The 25264-nt window shown below is 40.6% G+C and overlaps 1 protein-coding gene across 1 annotated transcript in view; it reads left to right on the forward strand.

The window, feature by feature from the left end:
* Positions 1 to 25264, forward strand: part of LOC135216329 (acetyl-CoA acetyltransferase, cytosolic-like) — a 99105-nt gene that overhangs the window by 24613 nt on the left and 49228 nt on the right. The window contains exons 3-4 of the mRNA XM_064251518.1: positions 2746 to 2945; positions 7699 to 7928. Coding sequence (XP_064107588.1) covers positions 2746 to 2945; positions 7699 to 7928 — 430 coding nt within the window. The remainder of the gene's footprint in view (positions 1 to 2745; positions 2946 to 7698; positions 7929 to 25264) is intronic.

Genomic DNA, 25264 nt, shown 5'->3' on the forward strand with positions numbered 1-25264 from the left:
CTGATTACTGGCACTGCCCATGTGTTTATGGCTTTTATCATATTTCTGCCGTTGAGTTTTGACTTGAGTATCGCCTTGAGTCTCTGCATATATTCTTTCCTGATCTTGTCCTTCATCTCTTGGTGTTTTATATCCCTCCTTCCATTATTCCCAGGTATTTGTATCCAGTCTCATCTATGTGTTTGATGTTGCTCCCATCTGGTAGCTTTATCCTTTCAGTTCTTGTTACTTTGCCCTTTTGTATGTTGACTAAGGCGCATTTTTCTATTCCAAACTCCTTCCTGATGTCCCCAGATACAATCCTTACAGTCTGGATTAGGGTATCTATTTCCATGATGCTCTTACCATACAGCTTCGTGTCGTCCATGAACATCAGATGGTTAATTCTGTTGCCTCTTTTCTTGAGTTGGTACCCGGCATCCATCTTCTGTAGTACTTTTGTCATGGGAATCATGGCTACTACGAAGAGTAGTGGGGACAGTGAGTCTCCCTGGAAGATCCCTCTCCTGATATTAACCTCTGCTAGTCTTATTCCAGAGCTTGTAAGTATTGTATTCCAGTTGCGCATTGTATTTTTGAGGAAGCTGATGGTGTTTTTCTCTGCCCCATATATTTTCAGGCATTCTATTAGCCATGTGTGTGGTATCATGTCGAAGGCTTTCTTATAGTCTATCCATGCCATGCTTAGGTTGGTTTTCCTTCTCCTACTGTTCTTCATTACTATTTTATTTATCAGGAGCTGGTCTTTTGTGCCCCTACACTTCCTTCTGCAGCCTTTCTGTTGGTGGGGGATGGTGTTTGTCTCCTCTAGGTAGTTGTATAGCCTTTCACTGATGATACCTGTTAGTAACTTCCACATTATTGGTAGGCAGGTGATAGGCCTGTAGTTACTGGCTAGATTTCCCTTACTCTTGTCTTTTTGTACTAAGGGTGTCCTTCCTGTGGTCATCCATTTGGGTGCATGGTGATTTGAGATACAATGCTGGAGTTGTTCTGCTATTTGTGGGTGTAGGGCCTTGAAGTATTTGAGCCAGTATCCATGGACTTCATCGGGACCTGGGGCTTTCCAGTTTGGCATTTTCTTTAGTTGGTGTCTGACTGTGTCTGTCGTGATCTCTGTGAATCTGTTTTATTCTCCCTGTTTCTTCTTCCTTATTATTATTATTATTATTATTATTATTATTATTATTATTATTATTATTATTATTATTATTATTATTATTATTATTATCATATGAAAATATTAATAAACATATTATACATAGTGTACCATAAAAATCTCTCATCTCAGTAGAGAGAGAGAGAGAGAGAGAGAGAGAGAGAGAGAGAGAGAGAGAGAGAGAGAGAGAGAGAGAGAGACCTGGAGTGTGAAAGAAAGATGCGTGAAGACTGGGATTTCCTTCATTCTTACATAATTTTTAAAATTTATAAACTAAAATCTTACTAATTCATTGAAGTGATTGCTCTTTACATTAATATTAATATTAGAAAATTAGTAAATCATTTATCACACAAAAAGCATACATCCCTGTAAGGGAGAGAGCGAGAATTATTAGTTATTTTGTGATATCATTTAATCTTACTAAACTTACTAATACAGTATTGATCAATATTAATATTTTAAAATTAGTAAATCATTTTTGTATCATAAAAATGTATTTAGGCATGAAAATATGATCAAAATACACTAGTTAGTGATTATTTATCGTCGGAAAATCCCACGAATAGGCGAATTCACCGCAAATAATGGGTAGATATGGTCTAGATAAAAATCCGCGAATCCAGAGAATGCGAATACGGGGGGCCCACTGTACTTAAGGTTCTTTGTAGTGACCTCTGTTCATATGTTGCTTACAATAATAGCAGATTATCCACTGACCTTGGTCTGTATACATATGAGAGACACAGGGTTCCCTTGAAATTTTCATTAAGTTAAATTCCTACGGATGGATCGAACTAGCACAGACTTGATCAACTTCTCATATTGAAGGATATAGGAGTTAATTGTTACTATGCCTTTGCATATGAGAGGGAAATTGGCAATTTCAGGTGACTAGCAGAATAACCTCAAGTTCCGTGAGACAGTACCTCCCATCTTTTTTCCTCTGCAGAAGATAAAGATTTATCTTCTCTTTGAATTTATACCAAATTTTAAAGGATAAATTGTATTTTTCATAGCTATACATGCCTGAAGTATTTTATTCCCACCTGTAATCATCACCTGTAGCTGTCCATATTAACAAGCTTCGATGACCAAACCAGCTTACACCAAGAATAGTCCTTTATAAGAGACTTTGGTTCTATATGTGTATCTATGAAAATACAGTTTATATAGTAGTGAACAGTTGCTAAAATAATTTCTGTAGTATTCATGGTAAAACTTAAATGAAGAATCTGACAGAGCAACATTCCCCTTATGTATTATTGTAACATTTATCCTGTAAAAAGCATTGGACATGTTGTTATCCAAACTGATGTCTGAAACTTCAAGACAATACTCTTACTGTGAAGTTTGTTGTCAAAAACCCATATTTGTTCCTTGAATAGAGATGATAGCATACATCACCATATTGGAACATACACTAGTTCTTAACTGCCAAAATTTCAGGTAGCAAGAAGGAAATGGGGCAGTTGCTGCAATTTACAACTGTTGTTCAGAATCTTTATCATAATCTTAAGATGTGATTGCTTGGCAAGTTTTTCCTGTTAGAACTAATTTTAATTAATCAGCTGTACTCTTTGTAGGTCCATCTCCTTAGGATATCAAGCTATCATGCTTGGTGATGCTTCGTTGGTTGTGTGTGGAGGGCAGGAGAGCATGAGTCAAGCCCCTCATTGTGTGAATATAAGAACACCAACCAAAATGGGTCATGCATCCATGATGGATTCAATGCTGACTGATGGGTTGACAGATGCCTTCCATAATTACCACATGGGTATAACAGGTAAGAGGGAAAAATGCATATTAACAGAATCTATTAATGGTTTGTATTAGTTACCAGATAATCTTAATATTCTCATGGTCATGCATTGTACTGAATTTCATTGATGAGGAGTGCTGAATTTTTAAACTTTTTCATATGTTGAGTTTTCCGTATTATAAGTGGTCTGTTTAAACTACCCTACGCACTGTTAGTGTAGTTCCTTATCATCTTTCTACTTCTACTTAGGAGATGAACAGTAATAAGTGACAAAAATAACTTTAGTCAAATTTGAGTAATTTTGGTTGGACTTTGCAGTGCCAAAATTAAGTTTATTCAGGTAATTTAGAAAGCAAAAAATAAGAGTTGTTGGAATAAAGTCCAAAGAATTCATAACACAAAGACTTTTATCTCTGTGTTACAGATCAGATCCATGTTTGGTCAGTCATTTAGGTAATTTGTTATACTTAGGTATTCTTGCATCATATTTTATGAGGTGTAAAGTTGGCCCCTGTTTATTGTAAATATAATAGTGTATGTAGTGTATTTTTTGTTTGAAAAATTTTAAATATTCAAAATAAGAAAACAGATATAAGGTAATTTTGATAACCATTAAAACCATTTTATCTTTGAAATTCTCTGCTCTCATGTAATTTTATTCTATCCACCTTACCACTTAAATTTTCTGCTTAAATCACCTTTCATCCCTCAATACTAGTGCATTCTAATTCTTTACACAGCACTTTACTTATTGTTTGGAATGTGGTCAATAGATATGATTATAAGAACATAAAACTACCAAAATTTTGAATTTTCAGAGTCTAGAAGTGCTTTAGACTCTTCAAAATATTTTCGTAAAAACCCCTATGTTCAGCAAGTTACGTTTTCAATTCACAAATTGTTTGAAGCTGAAATAACTGTCATATGTTGGGTCTTTACTCATTTAGGCTTTAAATGCATGAAGATTCTAATAAAGCAGCCCAAGCTACTGATAGTATGACAGGATCAAATGAAGTAGTAGTACTTTTTCTGTTTCTGTTAATGATTTGTCTTATTTAAAAGAAACATATTCATTTATACTGGCAGGCATTGTGGAATGATGAAATCAACAATAACAAATTCAAATAGGTTAAACCAACAGTTAAATGGTGGTAATCTTCATTTAAAAAAAAATCCAGCACCGAAGTACGTATGTGAGTAATCTATCTTCGAATTTATAAACAACACCTGATAATCAAATATAAAAAAAACAAGCCTTTGAAGGAAATTTTGTCGGAATGATAATTTTTATTTGATCTCATTGTTATATTTTTAAGAGGTTGCAATGTAATAAATAAGAATAAGATTAATTCATAAAATAATTAAGAACAAATCGTTAGCCATCCGCATGAGATTCAAGAATACGTACTTAACCAATATGTAAAAATATGGCTGCATCATGGGAGTTAATTTTTTAAGTCTTTTCAGTTCCTTATAATACTTTTCTCTTCTACTGAAATAGATATTTTGAGAAGCATCTAATGAAAGTTTCAGCAAATACTACACAAAAGTCAGGAGAGATGCTTTTAGAGTCGAGGAATTCACATGCCTCTTGGAAGGATGTTTCCACTGCTATATCAGGATGACAGCTACCAGATTCTCAAATTCTCTCTCCTACAATCTTCAAGAAGGGGCCATTTTCAATCACTGAGAAGACCAGAAAGAGCTGAGCTCATAAAGAACATAGAAATTACTGACCAAACAGCGGACCGATGATGTCTATGGTTTCATGAGGCACTGCATATATTAGAAAAAAAGCCAAGTATCAACACGGTGAAGGAAACAAAATTTCACACCAACATAGGAGAAATACAAGAAACCAACTGACGCCAAACACCACCACAAGAGAGAGAGTATGAGAGACGAAGAAGAGGAGAGAGAGAGTGTGCGCTGAAGCCAACGACATGTCACCTGGACAGCTTATTAATACTTAGTATCCTGTTCGTGGAAACCCGAACCAACACCCTACCTGAGCCAACAACACCGGATGGACGTAGGAGGTCTCAGCGCCTTAGGGACAGATTTTGTCATCAACCTACAACCAATTAAAATCCTTGGCTACTGATTAACCTACCAATTGTATACGCCCCACCTGCTATAAATATCTGTACATCATGTATCTTGATAATAATGGTAGTGGTCAATAAACGGGCCAAAGTTCATAATTCGGCAAAGACATATTAACAGCGTTTACAGCAGTTTTATTTTATATACAAGAGAAGGAAGTGAAATATGAGGGCATAAATTTGAATTTCCAGAAGACAGATTCTCGATGCATAAGGTACATTCCAACCAGCCCAATGATAATTCTCAAAGTGGGTGAGACAAGGGTGTGTGGGGTGGTGGGAATGTATATATAGAGAGGGCCAGCATTTTAGGTGAGAGCAGTGCTGAATTCTCATTGGTTGCTTGGTGATTATTGTTCTCGAGGGTAGCCTTCTCCCGCAGACCAGTGGTTGCACCCTTTCCCTTGTGCAAATGGTAGAGGATGTGGGGGTGTAGGTGGTGGTACTGGGAGGTTCACTGCCGGTGGATGTAGGCTTCTAATTGGTTCGCACACCAGAAATGCTGGCAGGCTATGCCCTTCGTTCCAACCTCTGGAGGAAATATGCACTAAAAAGGCTGCTTTCTTCATCAATACTACATGCCATTTGTACACCCAAGTAGATGGAGTAGTGGTAGGTTCTCCCTTTGGTGTTCTCTTTGCAAATTTCTATTTGGGAACGGTTGCGCAGAGAATATTTACCAGCATAGAAGAGCCACAGATTTATGTACTTTACAACAACACCTTCATCAGCACTAGTAATAAAGAAGAGATTGGGCACGTTCCACACTCACAGTTTTCTTGTTTTTATTGAATACAGCTGGAATCATCACTTCCCATTCCTTGATGCCCTTGTCAAGCAACAGGAGAGTTCAGCATGAGGGTGCACTTGAAACCCACAAACCTGGTTGTGTAATGGAGAGAGTGAGTGCCCAAGATTTATAATGATCCACCATCAGCAACTTTGTCAAAAGAGCTCTCTTGTACTGCGAACTTTTGGAAGGACATGCACATTGAGCTGGAGCATGTTGCCCAGGTCCTCATCAGTAATGAGCATGCAAACCATGACATGAACAGGTGCATTAGGAGAGTCATAGATAGATAATATTATCAGTAACTTTGCCCTGCTACCCCTGATGATGTAAAGCTCTTCTATAGGGTATATTTCATAATGAATTTAAAAAAGATGAGTATGCCATCAAATCCATCAGCCCATCCAACCCAGAGAAATAGATCAAGCTCATGATATAGTACAGAAATAGAAAGACTAGCAGCCTGGTGTGAAAAATAACTGCCTCCTTCTCACAGAATTCCTTGAAGAGAATCAACATGGTCTACCGATACAAATCACATATCCAAGAGTGCCTCGGTGCCTGCATTGGTATGACTACCGTGCTTCTCAAAGAGGAGGATCTACCATGCTAAAGAAGGTTCATTAAATAATCATGCCAGGACTTGACTTAACATCAAAATAAAAAGATGTGACATCATTACTAAAAAAAATTGAGAAAATTAATCTCACGACCGACCATTGCCACCTCTGCCTCTTTGAAGCCATACACATTGGGAGTGATAAGGTCAGTCTAAATACCACTCAGGAGACACTTTTCCTCCCAACCTAGGGACAAAAAGCATGGTCTGCTAGCATCCCTGGTGAGCAAATCAATCAGGAGCCTCCATCCATTGGCAGCAATACTTCCATTACCACCACCCCAACTCCCGTATCCTCTAACACTTGCACAAAGAAAGGGTGCATTCATCGGTGTGTGGAGAAGCCTTTGCTTGGGAACACCAATCACCTGGCAACCGATGAAAATTCAGCGCTGCTGTCACCTGCATAGCTGGTCACCTGTATACCACCACCAGATGATATTAAGAGGTCCTCACAACACCGCTATGAAAGGACTTGACCTTGCCACTGCACAAGATTCCACCTTAAATATGTCAACTGGTCTGACGATAATTTCAAAGGATAATCTCCTGGGTGGCTACGTCCTGGGACAGCATCCATTTGGAGAATTAGTGCTTCATGATGATTTGGTGAACCTTACAAGACTTTGAAGACATCAATGGTAAATTCACGATGATACATAATCTTGACTTACGTATAAGGTTGACAGATGTTAATTTCACTTCAAGTTGTATGTACAATGGAATCCGTGAACAAAAAAATACAATTATCACCATCTGAAAGAATTTCAGACTAATATAAAATAAAAAATGTTCGATAATTCACTCCTTCTTCAGCCATGGCAGAGGACAGTTGCCTCATCATGAGTGATGGACTGGGACTTGCCTGAACATTTCTCCAACAGGTGTGAAAAAACTTTTCAATTAGGTTTATAACTACATGATGGGCAATTAGCATGAGGACCTTCCCCGCAATAGTGCCACTGTTACTAAAAATGTCAAGTTTTTTCAATTTTACTACCTTTTTTGTGTAGAGAATAAAACTGGTAATATATTTCCCTTTACCAAAGTATGAACATCGGCCACTTACTGACCAAAACTAACTTAGAAGAGAAGAGAATAATAAGGAAAATTATTCAAAATTAATTTGAATAATGTATTGAATTAATTTGTTAAAATTGTACTTACAGGTATTTTGTATGAGTGGATTTGAAGTATTTTGCGCAAGTTCTGATGCATTATGGTACACTGTAGTTAATAATTGTTTTGTTTCTGTTTTTGCAGCAGAGAATGTGGCTCAACGATGGCATATAAACAGAGAACAGCAGGATGCATTTGCTCTTAAGTCACAGCAAAAGACAGAGTATGCTCAGAAGGAAGGCCATTTTGATCAAGAGATTGTCCCTGTCATTGTTCCTGGCCGCAGAACTCCCATTGAAGTGAAAGATGACGAATATCCACGTCATGGCTCCTCCGCTGAAGGTCTAGCCAGGTTAAAACCTTGTTTTGTCACAGTGAGTCTAGCTTACAATGCTTCTCTTAAATTAAGTAAAAATTTTAATTTTCATCTTTCTTTAGCCTTTTAACAGAAAAAAATTTTAACAGTTAGTAAAAGATTACAGTGCTACCACTTTTTAATGCTAAACATTGTCTCAGATTTTTGTGGAACAAATTTTTTATGTTTTCGCAGGATTTCACCAATTCGTGAATTTTTCTGTGGCCATATCTCTAAAATTATCAATAATAGGCAGTTATAAGCATTATAGTTTAAGGGGTATATGGTACTTGACAATTATATGTGTTTATAGAATGGTTTTGTAATTCTGCGGATTTTGCATTTCCATGGTGGATTCTGGAATCTATCCCTGCAAAAAGTCATCCTATTCAACCGGGTGGTATTTATAGTATGGAGTTTCAGGTTGCATCCTGCCTCCTTAGGAGTCCATTGCTTTTCTCACTATGTACGCTGTTTCCAATAACACAGTCTTCTGCATGAGTCCTGGAGCTTCTTTGGCATCTAGTTTTTGCAGGTTCCTTTTCAGGGATCTTGGGATTGTGCCTATTGTTCTTATGATTATGGGTACAATTTCCAATGGAACATCCCTTATCTTTCTTATTTCTAATTTTAGGTCCTGATACTATCAATTTTTTCTCTTTCTTATCTCCTATGATGTCCCATGGTACTGTGACATTAGTGAATGATACTTTCTTCTCAATTTTTTCAATTATAGTCAAGTCAGGTCTATTGGTACAAAGCATCCTATTTGTTCTTATACCATAGTCCCAAAAGATCTTTGCCTGATTGTTTTCTATCACTCCCTCAGGTTGGTGTTCGTACCACAGGCAGCCCACGGTTACCGTCGCCATCGGTTCACGGCGTTTAGGTTTTACGACGCTTGTTAAATATATTCATAAGTGGGTTTTACATTTCGTAGGGTTTATAGCGCCGTTGTCTGGTTATCGGTCTCTTAGGCTAGGTGCTGAGACTGCCTCATAAAATGGCAAACAACAAATATGCATCTTTTCCTCTGTTCTTTTAAAGTTATCCTTTACTTTGCTTTATTTAGTAATACTGTATGTATTATTGTACTATTACTATTTGTGTTATAAAATACAAACAAACTGATCATGTTTTGGTTTGGAAAATTAGCTAAGGGCAGAGGTAAGATATTTTGCCGTATTTAACTCGATTCAGAGCGATTTTCTTGCTTCTATTTAGCGTAAATTAGTTTTTAGAAACTATTCATATGTGACAAGGTAATTTTTCTTTTATATGAAGAGTGTATATAAGTTGAAAATTGATGTAAATAAGCGAACTAGACTTGGTTATTTTTTTCGTCAATAGATGGCGCTGTTGTCTGGTTATCGGTACATATTTCGGTACTTGCCGAAGCACCAAGAGACCCTCCTGAAATACAAACATAACGAATATGCATCTATTCCTTGGCTCTTTTAAAAAGTTCTGCTTTGCTTCACTGTATCCAATAATAGTGTATGTAGTCCCATATTACTACGTATACAGGTAGTTGTTGACGTACGACCACAATTGGTTACAACCAACCAGTCATAAATAGCTTTGGACTCAAGTCGGCCCATGTTAATTTACCATAAGAATATTATACTGGCGTAGCCTACACTAGGGTAAACAGTACCATCTTTACATATAGAGTAGCCTAGGGTACACTATACAGCATACTTTATACATATAATGGCAAAGTAATTATTAATTTCAGCTAATTCTCTAGGTTCAGTGCACATTGGCTTATGATAATTCAGTACAAAGAGAAATTGAATATCTTACGTATGGGTGGCCTTGAGAACCCAAATACATAAAGGAAAACTATTAGAGGGAATAAATGGAGACTAAAGTGCTTCTAACTTACCTTAAAAAGGATTGACTTGGTTAATTTTACTCTACATAGGTCGCCATGGAAACTCAGCTGATTAATCTACATTATTTATTTACAAGAGGCTGTGAATGGCCTGGGTTAAAGTAAAAGCAACTTGTCCGCATGTGGACCAATCCTATCTCTCACAATAGGGGAAAGCTGGCTAAAATCAGATTTACTTCAATGCTGGTTTCCAAAATTACTCGGTTATCTTGCGTTAAGGCAGCATTTGCGAGTGTGGAGACATGACATGTGACTTTGCAATATCTGGAAGAGTTCCCAGATTAGACACAATAAAACAAAGACTTCTTGCACAAAGTTACAGTTATTCAGTTTTATCTAACACATTTGGGGGAGGAACTCTAGTGTTCAAATGAAATATTAAATGGAGACTTAAGCTTGACAAAGGAATTGCAATATAGAAGTGATACAAGGAGATTTTTGAAAATGAAATTAGCAAGAGTCGTCTTGGAGAAACAGGGCTGGTTGGATTTTGCACTTTCTGAACGTACCTTTAATCCTTGAGGCTTGAACATGTGTCGTAATGTATGAAGGGGGTCCAACCAGTGTGGGACAACACAAAGGCTGACTTCAGTCAGAGGAAAGGACACATCTATCCTCCTGGAGTTACTAGCTTGGACTGAGAACGAGGCTGCGTGTTTTGGGATGGCTTGAGCTGTGCCTACAACCTCCGGCATTGTCTGAAAGATGAGAAAAACACAACCAGCAAATTTGGAGGGAAAAGAGGTCTTAGGCTAGGAATCCCTAAAGCCCACATCGAGGCCCATCTAATCCTGTGATCTGCCTTTCTTACTCTAAGCTCGAGCCTAAGTTAATGGCTTATTTTCTTCCCCCGCGCCTAAACGGAAATTCCTTTTTGCCTGTGTTCTCCCTCCTAAACTCAGCTGATGTTAGGGAAAAAATGGCTGCTCTTTTAGAACTAAAATAAAATGAATGCTACTGTGAAGACGAGGCGATCAAAATCAGTAAAAAATAACATTTAACAAGTTAGCCTCGTGTATGCGATGATGATGTTATCATGGTACATATATCGTATATACTATATGAATACAGTAGCCTAGCCTACAGTATACTACATATACGATATAATTTAGTCTTGAATATCGCCTTAAGTCTCTGCATATATTCTTTCCTGATCGTATCCTTGATCTCTTGGTGCCTTATATCTACTATTATTCCCAGGTATTTGTATCCTATCTCTTCTATGTGTTTGATATTATGTATTCCTGTTGGGTAGCTTTATTCCTTCAGTCCATGTCACTTTGCCTTTTACTATTACAGGCAGCCCTCGGTTAGCGGCAGGGGTTACGTTCCTGGTCGCCGATGCTAAGTGATTTTCGACGCTAAGCGATTTTAAAGCCTACGGCCACGGCACACCTTCTTTTGAAATTCTAGACCAGTTAACAGCGCCCTAGACCAGTCAAACGGCGCTGTAATCTTGTAATGGCGCAATAAGTAAAATGATATTTATGCCGTACCTATAGTACTATAGAATTTAATGTACAGTGATACTGTACAGTACATTATAGTATTATAAATACTGTAAAGTGAAAAAAGCCTAGCTTTAATCCTTTGGGTGTCTAGAGTATGTAAAGATATAAGATTTTATGCAGTGTACAGGTAGCTGTAGTGTTCAAGTTACGATAATTCGTCTTACGATAATCCGATTTTATGAGAGACCAAATTATGCAATAGCCTAACTTTATCCCATCTTCTAGTTACATATGTTCTAAAACAGCAAAAGAGAATGATGAAAGTATGTTTTGTTCATGACACTTACCTGCCAGATATATATATAGCTGTATTCTCTGACGACCGACAGAATTTCGAAACTCCCGGCAAACGCAGTGGTCGGCTAGGTGGTTAGTACCCATTCCCGCCGCTGGGAGGCGGATACCAGGAACCATTCCCATTTTCTATTCAGATTTTCTTCTGTCGCCGGTCGGTAAACAACTGTTTACAGACCTCCGCCTAGGATTTTGAAAACCCCATTTGTCACTTGAGTATTTGGATTGTCTTTTGGTTTCGGACTTGGCTTAGTGATTTGGCATACGCTATTGTGGTTTGGATTTTGATTTTGCTTTTGATTTTTCTTAGAATTGAGATGTCTGGATCTAGCTCTACTAGTTTCAGAGTGTGTGTTGTAGAAGAATGTAAGGTGAGGCTACCAAAAGCCTCGGTAGATCCTCACACGGTGTGTGTGAATTGTAGAGGGCATGTTTGCTTGTTGGATGATAGGTGCAAAGAATGTTAAGTGTTAACTAATGTCGAATGGAAGGCGTATGAATCTTACATTCGTAGACTTGAGCGTGACAGAATTAGGAGGTCTTCCTCCAGGAGTGCTTCTGTTAAAAGTCAAAGTGATAAAGTTGCTCAATCTAACATAACTGTAGAACATGTTACGCATAACCCTATAATTTCACCTTCAGATAAGGAAGTGATTGTTACCGAAGGGAATGCCCTTTCTACCATTTTGGAATCGATTCGGAACCTTGAATCGAAAATGAGAGTGCTACAATCTAATGTGCAAAAGTGTAGTGATAATGTTAGTGCCCCTAGTAATGTGGAGGGGGCGTCAGATCGGTCCTATAATGCCTCCAGGTTGAGACCTCTGTCGGACTCCCAGAACACAGGGAATGGACATGTCGAAGGCCGAAGGAGGGTTACGGGAATTAAACACCGGTCTGGCGTCCCTTCGGCAGATCCTGAAGACGCATCCCAGGCTGCCAAAGATCGTGCGCAAGCTCGAATCTTGAAGGAATGCTTCTCTTCCTCCGAGACGTCCTCACCTCACCGTGGGTGGGAATCTCGGAAGGCCTCTCCAATTGAGAGTGGTAAGGAAGACGTAAGACGTCGCACTGGCGGCCATCGTCTTTATCGCCCTCTTAGGAAAGGTCTTACGGAAGAGGACGCAGCCTCTCCAATTGAGAGTGGTAAGGAAGACGTAAGACGTCGCACTGGCGGCCGTCGTCTTTCTTGCCCTCTTAGGAAAGGTCTTACGGAAGAGGACGCTTCATCGGGAGATCGAGAGCATCCTCCGCCTCGATTTACGCTTCGGTCTTCTCCGGAAGACTTCGAAGACAGTATCCCACACAAGAGATTCAGGACGCTTTCTGAGCGTCCTGATTCGAGTCCGGAGAGAAGGAAGAAGGCGCCCCCTCGCCCATCTTCTTCTCAAAGGTTCATTCCATCATATGGTTCTTCACTATCAAAAAAGACCCTCGTAGCAATTCGTCAACAGTTGGGTGCGTTTTTCGCCAAGAAAGAAGAAAGATCGCGTAGTCGTAAAAAAGATCTATGGCTACCCGTCAAGAAATCTAGACGTTCTCCTGCGGCTTCTCTTCGTTCTTCGTCATCTTCTGATTCGTCGCCTTCTAGACCTCATCGACTCAATCAGGAACGCGCAAGCAGTCCTGCTGATAGAGTCTCTAGAAGTATTGGCGAAAGAGAAAGAGACAATAGGTGCCGCACAGGCGGCCGTCGTCTTTTCCAAGAGTCGAAGAACGTTCAGAAGGATCGCTCAGAAATAGAATTGGAAGGAATTGATCTTGGCTTACAGGAAGAGAGTATTCAACAGAAGAAACGCCTTGCTAATCAGGACGCTCGTAAGGACGCTTCTTGGGACGCTCGGTGTCGTAAACGTCGGCTGGATAGACTTCAAACTCACGATATTAGTTCAGAAGAAGGATATGAGGACGCTTTTGAGGACGCACGCGAGGCGTATTACAACTCAAGACCGTTTTAAAGGAGCGTTTACATGACGTCCATCACGTCAGGACGCAAATGAGGACGCTTTTGAGGACGCGAGGCGTAGTGCTAATAAGGACGCTCGTCATCCTTCATATCAGGACGCTTTCCAGGACGCAAATGAGGACGCTTTCCAGGACGCAAATGAAGACGCTTTTGAGGACGCTAGGCGTCCGATGCATAAAGTCACCTTGGGAAGAAAAGAACAGGTCGCTAGTCAGAAGGATAAGCGCCATATGCTTCAAGGTAGTAGAAACTACAATATGGGTGCTCGTCAAGAGAAATCGTATGACGTTAGTTTGGAAAATTCAGAGAGAAAGTCAAGGTTAGGAGAACATAGCCGGCTCTCCTCTTCGAAATTGATTTCAAGTGCAAGACCTACGTTTCGAAAGGGAGGTGAAACTTCGGTTTCTTCTCGTTCAATTCAGGATAAGCCTACGTCTCCATTAGAAGAGAAATCATCAAGCGAGCCTGTCTCAGAAGAGGAGGAGGATCCTACAACCTCATCCTCTGTGGATTATAAGACTTTAACTCGTCTTTTAAAAGATTTGTTTCCCGAGAAGTTTTGAGCTCCAGTTCCTCTTTCTCCACCTTCGCAACTAACCTCTTCGAAGGCAAGGAAGACTCCAAATTTTGTTAAAATGGCCACCTCACTCTCAACTAAAAGGGCTTTTAAAAGAATCCACGATTGGATGGAATCCAAAAAGACAAAGGGCAAGACTTCTTTTGCACTTCCCCCCACAAAGCTTAGTGGAAGATCAGGGAAGTGGTATGAGACAGAAGAGGAAGCAGGTTTAAGAATCCCTGCTTCCGCACAAGGGGATTTCGCCAACTTAGTGGAGGCACCTAGAAGATCTTACCTGGCATCAGCAAAAGTTTCTTGGACAATGTCAGAGATAGATCACCGTCTCAAAGGCCTTTACAAAACTAGAAGTTTTTAACTTTCTAGATTGGTGTTTGGGCGTCTTGGATGTGCAGTCTAGAAGCCCAGATTCTATTTCATTAGAGGACTTAGCGAGTATTTTGTCATGTATGGACAGAGCAGTAAGAGATGGCTCCGACGAACTGGCATCACATTTTGCGTCGGGAGTCCTGAAGAAACGCACACTTTTCTGTAGCTTCACAGCTAAGTCAGTGTCGCCTGCGCAAAAAGCAGAATTGTTGTTCGCTCCCTTTTCTGCTCATCTTTTTCCTCAATCGATGGTAAAGGATTTGTCAGTAAATCTCCAAGAACGAGCGACGCAGGACTTATTGTCTCGGTCTTCGAAACGTCCTACTGATCAGATATCTTCAAGAACCACGCAAGCTTCTAGGAAGAATTATAAGCCCTTTCGTGGAAGAGCCTCTTCGAGAGCTGCTGCTCGAGGGAGGAGTTTCCCTAGGGGCAGAGCCCCCTCAAAAACCAGGGGAAAGAAATGACTTTTCGGCCCTCCAGGCACCAGTCGGGGCGAGACTCGCTCTTTTTGCGGAAGCATAGAGGATAAGAGGGGCGAACTCTTGGTCACTCGAAGTGATCGAGAAAGGTTACAAGATCCTGTTTCTATCGAAACCTCCATTAAGCATAGAGCCAATAGACCTTTCGCCCTCTTATCAGGATTTGAAGCAACAGATCTTATTAGACCTTTTGGATCAAATGTTGGAAAAGAGAGCAGTAGAAAGAGTTGTATCACGGAACTCTCCAGGCTTCTACAACAGGCTTTTCCTTGTTCCGAAGCACTCGGGAGGATGGAGACCTGTCCTAGACGTAAGCAGGCTGAATCTTTTTGTAAGGAAAATAAAATTCAAGATGGAAACTGCACAGTCTGTTTTAGCTTCCCTGAGACCAGGAGATTGGATGGTGTCCTTGGATCTCCAAGACGCCTATTTCCATGTTCCGATCCACCCTCGGTCCAGGAAGTTCCTCAGATTCGTTCTGAAAGGACAGGTCTTCCAATTCAGAGCTCTCTGTTTCGGGCTGAGTACAGCCCCTATGATATTCACGCTTCTGATGCGAAATGTAGCAAGATGGCTCCATCTCTCGAAGATAAGAGTCTCACTCTACTTAGACGATTGGCTGGTCCGGTCCACGTCAAAGGAAAAGTGCCTGGAGGACCTACACACGACATTACAGCTGACGAAGGACTTAGGCCTTCTGGTCAACTTTGAGAAGTCCCATCTGATTCCCACACAGTCCATCGTGTATCTGGGGATTCAGATGGATTCAGTGGCTTTTCAAGCATTTCCATCCATAGAACGTCAGCTAAAATGCTTAGAGAAAGTATCGGTCTTCTTAGAGAAGGAAATATGCTCGGCGAGGGAATGGATGAGTCTGCTGGGGACCATTTCCTCGCTGGAGAAATTTGTTTCTCTGGGAAGGCTGCACCTCAGACAGCTTCAGTTTTTCCTAGCAGACAACTGGAAGAACAAGAAAGACCTAGACGAGATTTTGAGAATCCCTCAATCGATCAAAGAGCATTTGAAGTGGTGGTCCGATCCCGTCAAGCTATCGGAAGGGATGTCCCTCAAAGTTCTGAGCCCAGACCTAGTGTTGACCTAGTGTTGAGCAACACTGGGGGAGGAGGAGGTGTCAGGCCTCTGGAGAGGGGAACAGAGGTCCTGGCACATAAACCTCAAGGAGCTAGAAGCGATTCGTTTGGCACTTCAATGCTTCGAGTCAAGGATTGTGGGACGAATTGTACAAGTCAACTCGGACAACACCACGGCGCTCGCGTATATAAAAAAACAGGGAGGAACTCTATCTTGGTCCCTGTTCAGGATAACGAGGGAAATCTTACTTTGGGTGAAGCTAAGAAATATAACGATTCTAACTAGATTCGTTTCAGGACAGCAGAACGTTCGTGCGGATCTCCTAAGCCGTCAACATCAAATGCTTCCAAACGAATGGACTCTCCATCCAGAGATTTGCAAAGAGTTATGGAAACTTTGGGGACGTCCACTGGTAGACCTCTTTGCGACAGCGAAAACGAAGAGGCTTCCTATTTACTGCTCTCCGGTTCTGGACCCAGGAGCAATAGCAATAGACGCCATGCTTTGGAATTGGAAGGGGATGGATCTCTACGCCTTTCCTCCATTCAAACTCCTGGGAGAGGTAATAAGGAAGTTTGCGGCGTCAGAAGGAGCAAGAATGACGTTGATCGCCCCCTTTTGGCCTGCAAGCGACTGGTTCACAGAGGCCATGTCATTTCTGGTAGATTTCCCAAGGACACTTCCAGAAAAAATCGATCTACTCAGACAGCCCCACTTCGAGAGGTATCACGGAAACCTCTCCGCTCTGAGTCTGACTGCATTCAGACTATCCAAAAGTTGGCCAGAGCGAGAGGTTTTTCAAGATCGGTGGCAAGAGCTATTGCCAACGCTAGAAGAACATCTTCTCAAGCTGTCTACCAATCGAAGTGGGCTGTCTTTAGAAGTTGGTGTAGAAGGGAAAATATTTCCTCCTCCACGACCTCTGTGAGCCAGATTGGTGATTTCCTCCTACATCTTAGAAATATAGACAAACTTTCAGTGTCAACGATTAAAGGCTACAAAAGTATGCTGTCAACGGTCTTCCGACACAGAGGCTTGGATTTATCAAATGATAAGGATCTTCACGATCTATTGAGGTCCTTTGAAACCTCAAAAGTTCCACGAGACAAGATTCCCTCATGGAACTTGGATGTTGTCTTAAAGTTTTTAATTTCAGCCCCATTTGAGCCTATGCATGCTGCCTCTTTGAAAGATGTAACTAGGAAAGCTATTTTCCTAACCGCTCTGGCAACAGCTAAGAGGGTTAGCGAAATCCAAGCTATGAGTAAACATGTGGGTTTCAAAGAACACAATGCGGTGTGTTCGCTGTGCCCCTCGTTCTTAGCTAAGAACGAAAACCCATCCAACCCCTGGCCTAAAAGCTTTGATATCAAGGGGTTATCAGAGTTCGTCGGACGAGAGCCGGAGAGAGTTTTGTGCCCTGTCAGAGCTCTCAAATTTTATCTGGAAAAGACCAAACAATGTAGAGGCCCGTCAGACAACCTGTGGTGTTCGGTCAAGAGGCCGGAATTACCAATGTCTAAGAACGCACTGGCGTTCTTCTTGAGAAACACCATCAGGGAAGCTCATTCGTCCTGCACAGATGGTGATCTTAAACTGCTAAAAGTTAATGCTCACGAAGTTAGAGCGGTAGCTACTTCGGTGGCTTTTCAGAAAAATATGGCACTCAGTGATATCCTGGGTGCCACATTTTGGCGAAGCAACTCTGTGTTCGCTTCACACTACCTCAGAGATGTGAAGGCGACATATGAGAATTGCTACTCGCTTGGACCATACATTTCCGCGGATACAGTATTGGGGACAAGAAGCAATACGAACCCCATCCTTTAGAAAATGGATGTGTGTGATTTTAATTATGGGTTTGTTTTTTGTATGGTTGTAGGGTTGGCCGCTTGAGGCGGTCTTCCCTTTAATTAGCCTGAAAGTTATGGGACTAACTTTAGTTGGGCTAGGTTAGGTGGTATTTATTATGCTTCGTTGTCTTCAGTATGGTCAATATGGTCTAGTCACATTGTGGTCACGCTCCCGTTGACAGATCATCTAGAACTATCCAGCTATACCTTGCTGGAAATTCTAGTTAAGCAGAAGCAGGCTTGGGTGACAGTAATCATGAAGTCAGCTATGCTAACAGGTAAGGAACCAAGATGTCAATCATCTGCATGTGAAATGTTTCCAAAATCCTTCTATTCTGTCCCTTCCCACCTCCAATGGTCGGATTCAGCTATATATATATATCTGGCAGGTAAGTGTCATGAACAAAATGATATTGTCATGATACAATAAAGTTTGTTCATACTTACCTGACAGATATATATAATCAAGTACCCACCCACCTCCCCTCAGGGGACAGTGGTAGAGAAAATCTGAATAGAAAATGGGAATGGTTCCTGGTATCTGCCTCCCAGCGGCGGGAATGGGTACTAACCACCTAGCCGACCACTGCATTTGCCGGGAGTTTCGAAATTCTGTCGGTCGTCAGAGAATACAGCTATATATATATCTGTCAGGTAAGTATGAACAAACTTTATTGTATCATGACAATATCATTTTTAACGTTATACTCGTTGCGTAAACATGTACAGCCATGAACAACCGAAAGAGAAAACTTTTTTTTTTTTTTTTGCTAATACAACCGAATTGGATAACATCCTTTTAGCTTGTATTTCAATCATCGTACTATAGTACACTATTACCGTAGTTGTTATAAATGACGTTATGTAGAATAGAACTGAGATATCTTAATGTAATAACTTTATTCGCTATCGATCAAAGATCAATATAGATCAAAGATCAGTCGGGAAATATACTGTTAAATTTAAACCTAGTTATAACTGAAGCTGAGAAAACTGTTCAAGCTGCTAATGACTATTATCGTGCATCTGCAACAAGGATAAATCTTCAGTAAACATATGCCATCAAACACAACCGTAGATAAAATTGAGATAGAATAGTAATTTTAATCAAAACTACTGTGCTGGAAAGAACACATTTTGCTGTTGTTTTCACGCCGATATAAGATAAATAACGTAAAGTTCGTATTACGATGATATAAAGGAAAATTGCGAACGGAATCCCGTAACTTTTTTACGCTATAAACATGCCGCCAACGTAATCTGTTAATGAAAAAAAAATTAGTTTACAATCACAACGAGACCTATTCAAATAATATTTCCACCTCAAAACACGTCGCATAAAGAAGAAATAACCTTGGCTCACAAAGTCAGGAATCTAGATATTTGTTTATACTAACTAGAAGTAAGAGAATTTGCTCAGAATTGTGTTAAATATGGCGAAACAAACTCGTATTTGCCATCAGCTGATTTCAAACCAAAACATTGGCCACTCCGCGGAATACTGGCTTAGATTTGCCATGGTATTTTATAATACAATAGTATGAGAATACATACAATATTATTGGATACAGTGAATTAATGTATAACTTTTTAAAGGATTTATGGAAAAGATGCATAATTAATAAAATAAAACCATGCATTTTTCGGAATAGTGGCGGACAAGAACGAACATGTACAAAAATAGAAATACCCTATACGTAATATATTTTCATACACATTTTAAACTAAAAAGCATGAACATTTATAAAATCAACACATCGATCGCTAAAGAACATGAAAAAACATCGTATTTGATAACGTGAAGGGCAGTTTCTAAAGCTGCCTTTGTATCATATTTCTGCGCAGAAATAAAAATACCCTATATGTAATAATTTTCATACACATTTTAAACATAAAAGCATGAACATTTATAAAATCGACACATCGATTGCTAAATTTGCACTTTTTTAAACTATATTTTCGGAAGAGCGGCAGGTGGCGGCTCACAAGAAAGAACATGAAAAAACATCGTATTTGGTAACGTTAAGGGCAGTTTCAAAGGCTGCCTTAATTTGTATCATATTTCTGTGCAGAAATAAGAATACCCTATACGTAATACATTTTCATACACATTTTAAACATAAAAGCATGAACATTTATAAATCGACACATCCATAGATAAATTTGTACTTATGTAACTTGATATTTTCGGCATAGAACAATGTCGGAGGCATATATTTTACCCTAATACCTATGTAGTAACTCTCCATAAAATTTGTTAATATCATTTGCATAATCTTTATGGTCTGAAAGGCATTTCTACAAATGTATGAACTCATTAGACATAACGGTGCTAGCAACGCTGTTGACTGAAAATTGTGCTGTAAAATACCTTAAAATGCCCTATTTTTTTAATGAATATTTTTTATGACAGCCGTAAAACCGATTCGCCGCTAGGCAATTGCGCCGTTAACCGCGGGCCGCCTGTATTATAGTTATATTATTATGTTGAAAATAATAGCAGTTTTCAACGAATTAATTTTATACAGGGTCTTTTCAAATCTTTTTTAATTTAATTTGTTTTACTGACTCAGCTAGGTTGTTGAGTAGAATTCCAATACTTACTCATAATTGTCTTAATTAGGATATTTGTTGTAGTCTACATGTTTCGACCATCTTCATCAGGACATTGGTGAGGACAAACTTGATGAATACTGGATTCAGATTGGCTTTTATAGGTGGAGTGAGCGTTGTCGGAATTCAGTGCTTATTTATCATTGGCATGCAAGCGCCATTGTAGGGCTGAGTAGGGGCAGGAAAATTCTGCTCTACAGCAGCTAAATTTTGATTGGTGCTCATGCTGCATGGGGGGCTCTTTGCGAGTCTCCTGGTAGCTGTAGGGAGCAGAAAACTCTCGAGTAAAATTGATTGATAACATCTCTATTCATTGATGGTTTTTCTTTTCCTATATGCAAGGCTTCCAAGAGGCACAGTCAGCAATGATCCATGGCTTGATCAATAATTTCAATATTCGGGGTAATGTCTTGTTGTTATTCATTGGTTGTGGGCAATTTTAGCATGATTGAAGATCGCTCCCTCTTGAGAATGGCAGGAAATTCTTTTCGAAAAATGCATTGTGGTCATCCCGATGTAACTGCCAAGGCATCCTTGGACGTGGCATAAATAATGGTAAATCATGTTGCTTTTCTTGAGAGGGTCCTCCTGAGGGGCGGCTGGATTATGCTTCTTGTAATAAATTACTACAATGATCTTTTCAGGGTTGGTGGCGCTGATGTTTTCCTCGATGATTTTTTGGAGGGTGGTCTCGTTGTCTTTGTGGAAGAAACCTCTATAGAAGAGATCTATACGCTCATGGATGTTGGGGCACGGCTCCTACTGGTACCAGTTCTTGACATTCCTGGGGATAGATTCTTCTATGTTTTTATTAGTGTCCATTATCAATGAGGACCTGGGCAACACACTCAAAATCGTTGTGGGTGTTGTTCCAGGAGGAGCAGTGCAAGAGGACCCTCTTGACGTAGGCGCTGATGGTAGAGCACTGTTACCTCTCAGGGCACTCACTTTCTCCATTGAGACACATACCTAGGTTCATAGGTTTAGTGTAGACCTTGGTGAAGAAATGGGCCTCATTCTCTTCAACCAGGACGTCGAGAAAAGGGAGGCGATGGTCTTGGCTATGCTTGATCGCAAAGGTGAGGCTGCTGTCGGTGGAAGGTGTCTCAGGTATTCTATTTTTTTCTATGAATCAGCAGCGACGAAGGTATCGTCGATGTACCTCACGTACATTCTGGGTTGGCTGCTGCTCTCGAAGACCCTTTCTTCAACGGTTCCCATATAAAAGTTAGCAAAGAGAACCCCTAGAGGGGAGCCTAATGCCACACCATCAATCTGTGTGAACATTTGTCCATGGTGGTTGGAAAAGGGGGCTTTCGTGCAGATTTCCAGTAGGGAGCAGAGGGCATGTTCGGGGATGCTCAGTGTAGAGTGATGGAGTCCATATAAACTCTGTCTAGGATCATCTCGATGGTTTCCTCGACATGAACGTTTTGATAAAATATTTTTGACATATCTTAATCAAGACAATTATGAATATTGGAATTCTACTCAACAACCTAGCCGAGTCAGAAAAATGAATTATGAGAAGGATTGAAAAGACCCTGTATAAGATTAATTTGTTGAAAATTGCCATTTTGTTCCGACTAAGTACAAACCGTCGGTTGTCTAACAAAAGGATATCCGCGGGAATGCGCCGCCACTACCGCATACAAAGAGTTCAAACTTGAATAGCTGTTGCTGGGTCTGGGATAACTGCGTTGGATGAGCCCGGGCCAGCTTGGGTAGGTCGCGGTGATACCATTCTTTTCGCAGTAGCCGTCGAGTCAACATCTACTCCTTCTGCCTTGACCCGACTTGAGATAAACAACGCATGACCGCCGACTGTAGTCATTTTATATCATGAAATATCATTGACATCCTGTGCTTGAGTGCTTCCTCAGTGCCCTTTTCCTGTCCTTTTATTCATCCTTTATTATTACCTAGCATCCTAGCTTCCCTGTAAGTATGGAAGTTGGATCTATGGTGGGTTTTTCAGGAAGGATTTGTGTGTGTGTTTCTGATGGTGTGCGTTGCGGTGCATCTTTGCCTTCGCCAACCTCGGACCCTCATTTGTGGTGTATTGCATGTAGAGGTTTTGAATGTTCACCCAATACATCGTGCTCAACGTGTGCGCAGTGGAATAGTGATCAGTGGAGGCTCTATTATGAGGCTCATAAAAGCTTATTCAGTGACGATAGTGTTGGGTCCGATAAGGCTAGGCCTGGCCGACTGCTTTGGGGCCTAAGATCGTGTGTGGGGAGGATAGTGTCCAGATGGAGAACACTAGGCCTAGTAATCCTTCCACCTTAGTAACTGAGGACCCAGTTAGTGATCCTAGTGTCCATTCCAAGAAACGTAGGCTAAAGAAACCTTCTTCTTCGAGGGCTAGGAAAGCAGGTAAGAGGAAAGAAGCTTCCTTAGGGGCTGGGAACCATGTTCCTTCCTCAAAACGTAACAAGAAGTGTGCTTAACCGAGATCTTGTTCCCTACTGACCTAAAGGCTGAACTATTTCGTTCTGCCTGAAGCAGCACCGAGACACAGCCGGGTGCCAAGCTAACCCCGTTCCTCTCGTGCACAATCAGTCCAGCCGCAGGAGGGATCCAGTGACGCACCTGACTCCTCACCCTCCCATCCTGAGGATGGTACTAGTGAGCCCAGAACGGGACCGAACTCACAGGAGCCGGAGTCCCTCTCCCCTCCTGAAGTTGCGGCAACCCGACGCAAGAAGTCAGCCAGCCACAATTCTTGGAGGAGGAACATCAACAGAGACCTTTCGATGCCGCAAGGCCAAGGTCACACTGAGAGACCAGTGCCAGCGTTGATGCCCGAGAAATCTAGGCCTAGGTCTGAGCCTAGTACCTCTGCACCACCTCCACCAGTTAGCCCAGTTACAGTGAGTGACCATGTCCTCACACCCGCTCTGGACATTGCGAACCTGGTTAAACAGGCGGTGGAGGATTACCTAAGCTCCACCTCCTTAGGAGTCCATCACTTTTCTCACTGTGCTGTTTCTAGGAGCACACGCTTCTGCATGAGTCCTGGAGCTACTTGGGCATTTAGTTTTTCCAGGTTTCTTTTCAGGGATCTTGGGATTGTGCCAAGTGTTCTTATGATTATGGGTGCAATTTCCACTGGCATATATCATATCCTTCTTATTTCTATTTTCAGACCTTGATACTTATCAGTCTTTTCTCTCTCTTTCTCTTCTGGTGTTCCATGGTGTTGTGACATCAATGAGTGATACTTTCTTATTTATTTTGTCAATCAAAGTCACGTCTGGTCTAATGACATGCATCACCCTATCTGTTCTGATACCATAGTCCCAGAGGATCTTTGCTTGATCATTTTCTAGCACTCCTTCAGGTTGTTGTTCGTACCACTTATTACTGCAAGGTAGCTGATGTTTCTTGCACAGGCTCCAGTGGAGGGTTTTTGCTACTGTATCGTGCCTCTTTTTGTACTGGTTCTGTGCAAGTGCCGGGCATTGGCTTGCTATGTGGTTTATGATTCTCTCTCTCTCTCTCTCTCTCTCTCTCTCTCTCTCCTCTCTTCCTCTCTCTCTCGCCAATCTCTCTTCTCTCTCTCTCTCTGCCACACGAGATACTAGTATGTCCTAGTAAAATAATAATATACAGTACAGTGGACCCCCCGTATTCGCGTTCTCCAGATTCGCGGACTCACACATTTGCGGATTTCTCTGGGGAACGTTTCCCTGCATTATTCGCGGAAAATTCGCGCATTTGCGGTATTTTTCTATGATAAATATCCACAAATTCCTGGTTTTTTTGATGAATTTCATCATAAAATGCACTTTTTGTGATAAAACTATTAAAAAACCAAGTATGAAAATTTTTAGTGGGTTTTTCTTGAGTTTTAACTAACAAAATAGGCTGTTTTTAGCATTTTCATAGGGGTTCCAAACATTCGCGGATTCTAACTATTCACGGGGGGGTCTGGTACGCATCCCCCGCGAATACGGGGGGACCACTGTACTAGTTTACAAATAATATTAAGTTTAATGAAATTAAACAGTAACAATAACATTCTCTCTCTCTCTCTCTCTCTCTCTCTCTCTCTCTCTCTCTCTCTCTCTCTCTCTCTCTCTCTCTCTCTCTCTCTCTCTCTTACGTATGTTTATTTGTTTTGTAGTGTAAATAAATGATTAACCTTATAACTAATTTTCAAATATTAATAAGATTAATTAAAAATTGCAATTCCCAGTCTTTTTATCCACTTGGAGGAAGGTGGGCGGGGAGTAAATGACAGTTTGATATACGAATTGGCAGAGGGGCGGAAGGAGTCGGAGTCTAGGAGTTTATTCTCTCTCTCGTCTGCCTCGTCTCGGTCGGACTCATCTCTTACTTTCGTCCACTCTCTCTCTCTCTTCCCTCTCTCGTCTCTCTCTCTCTCTCTCTCCCCCATTATTATTCTCTCTGTCTCAGAAATAATTCATATTTCACTCTTGATGGGTCGATATATGATGTTGCCATTCATTGGTCCCCTCTCTCTCTCTCTCTCTAATCTCTCTCTCTCTCTCTCTCTCTCTCTCTCTCTCTCTCTCTCTCTCTCTCTCTCTGTGTTATTTGCTGTAGGTATATATTTTTAATGGTAAAATGTTTAAGATTACTTTGAAATGATATTAATAATATAACCTCAAAGATTAATGCAGTAATAGATTTGTAATTTTAGGTATATTTGAAGTAGGATGTTATTAAAGG

This window comes from Macrobrachium nipponense, chromosome 19 (genome assembly GCF_015104395.2).
Source record: "Macrobrachium nipponense isolate FS-2020 chromosome 19, ASM1510439v2, whole genome shotgun sequence".
Classification (NCBI taxonomy): domain Eukaryota; kingdom Metazoa; phylum Arthropoda; class Malacostraca; order Decapoda; family Palaemonidae; genus Macrobrachium; species Macrobrachium nipponense.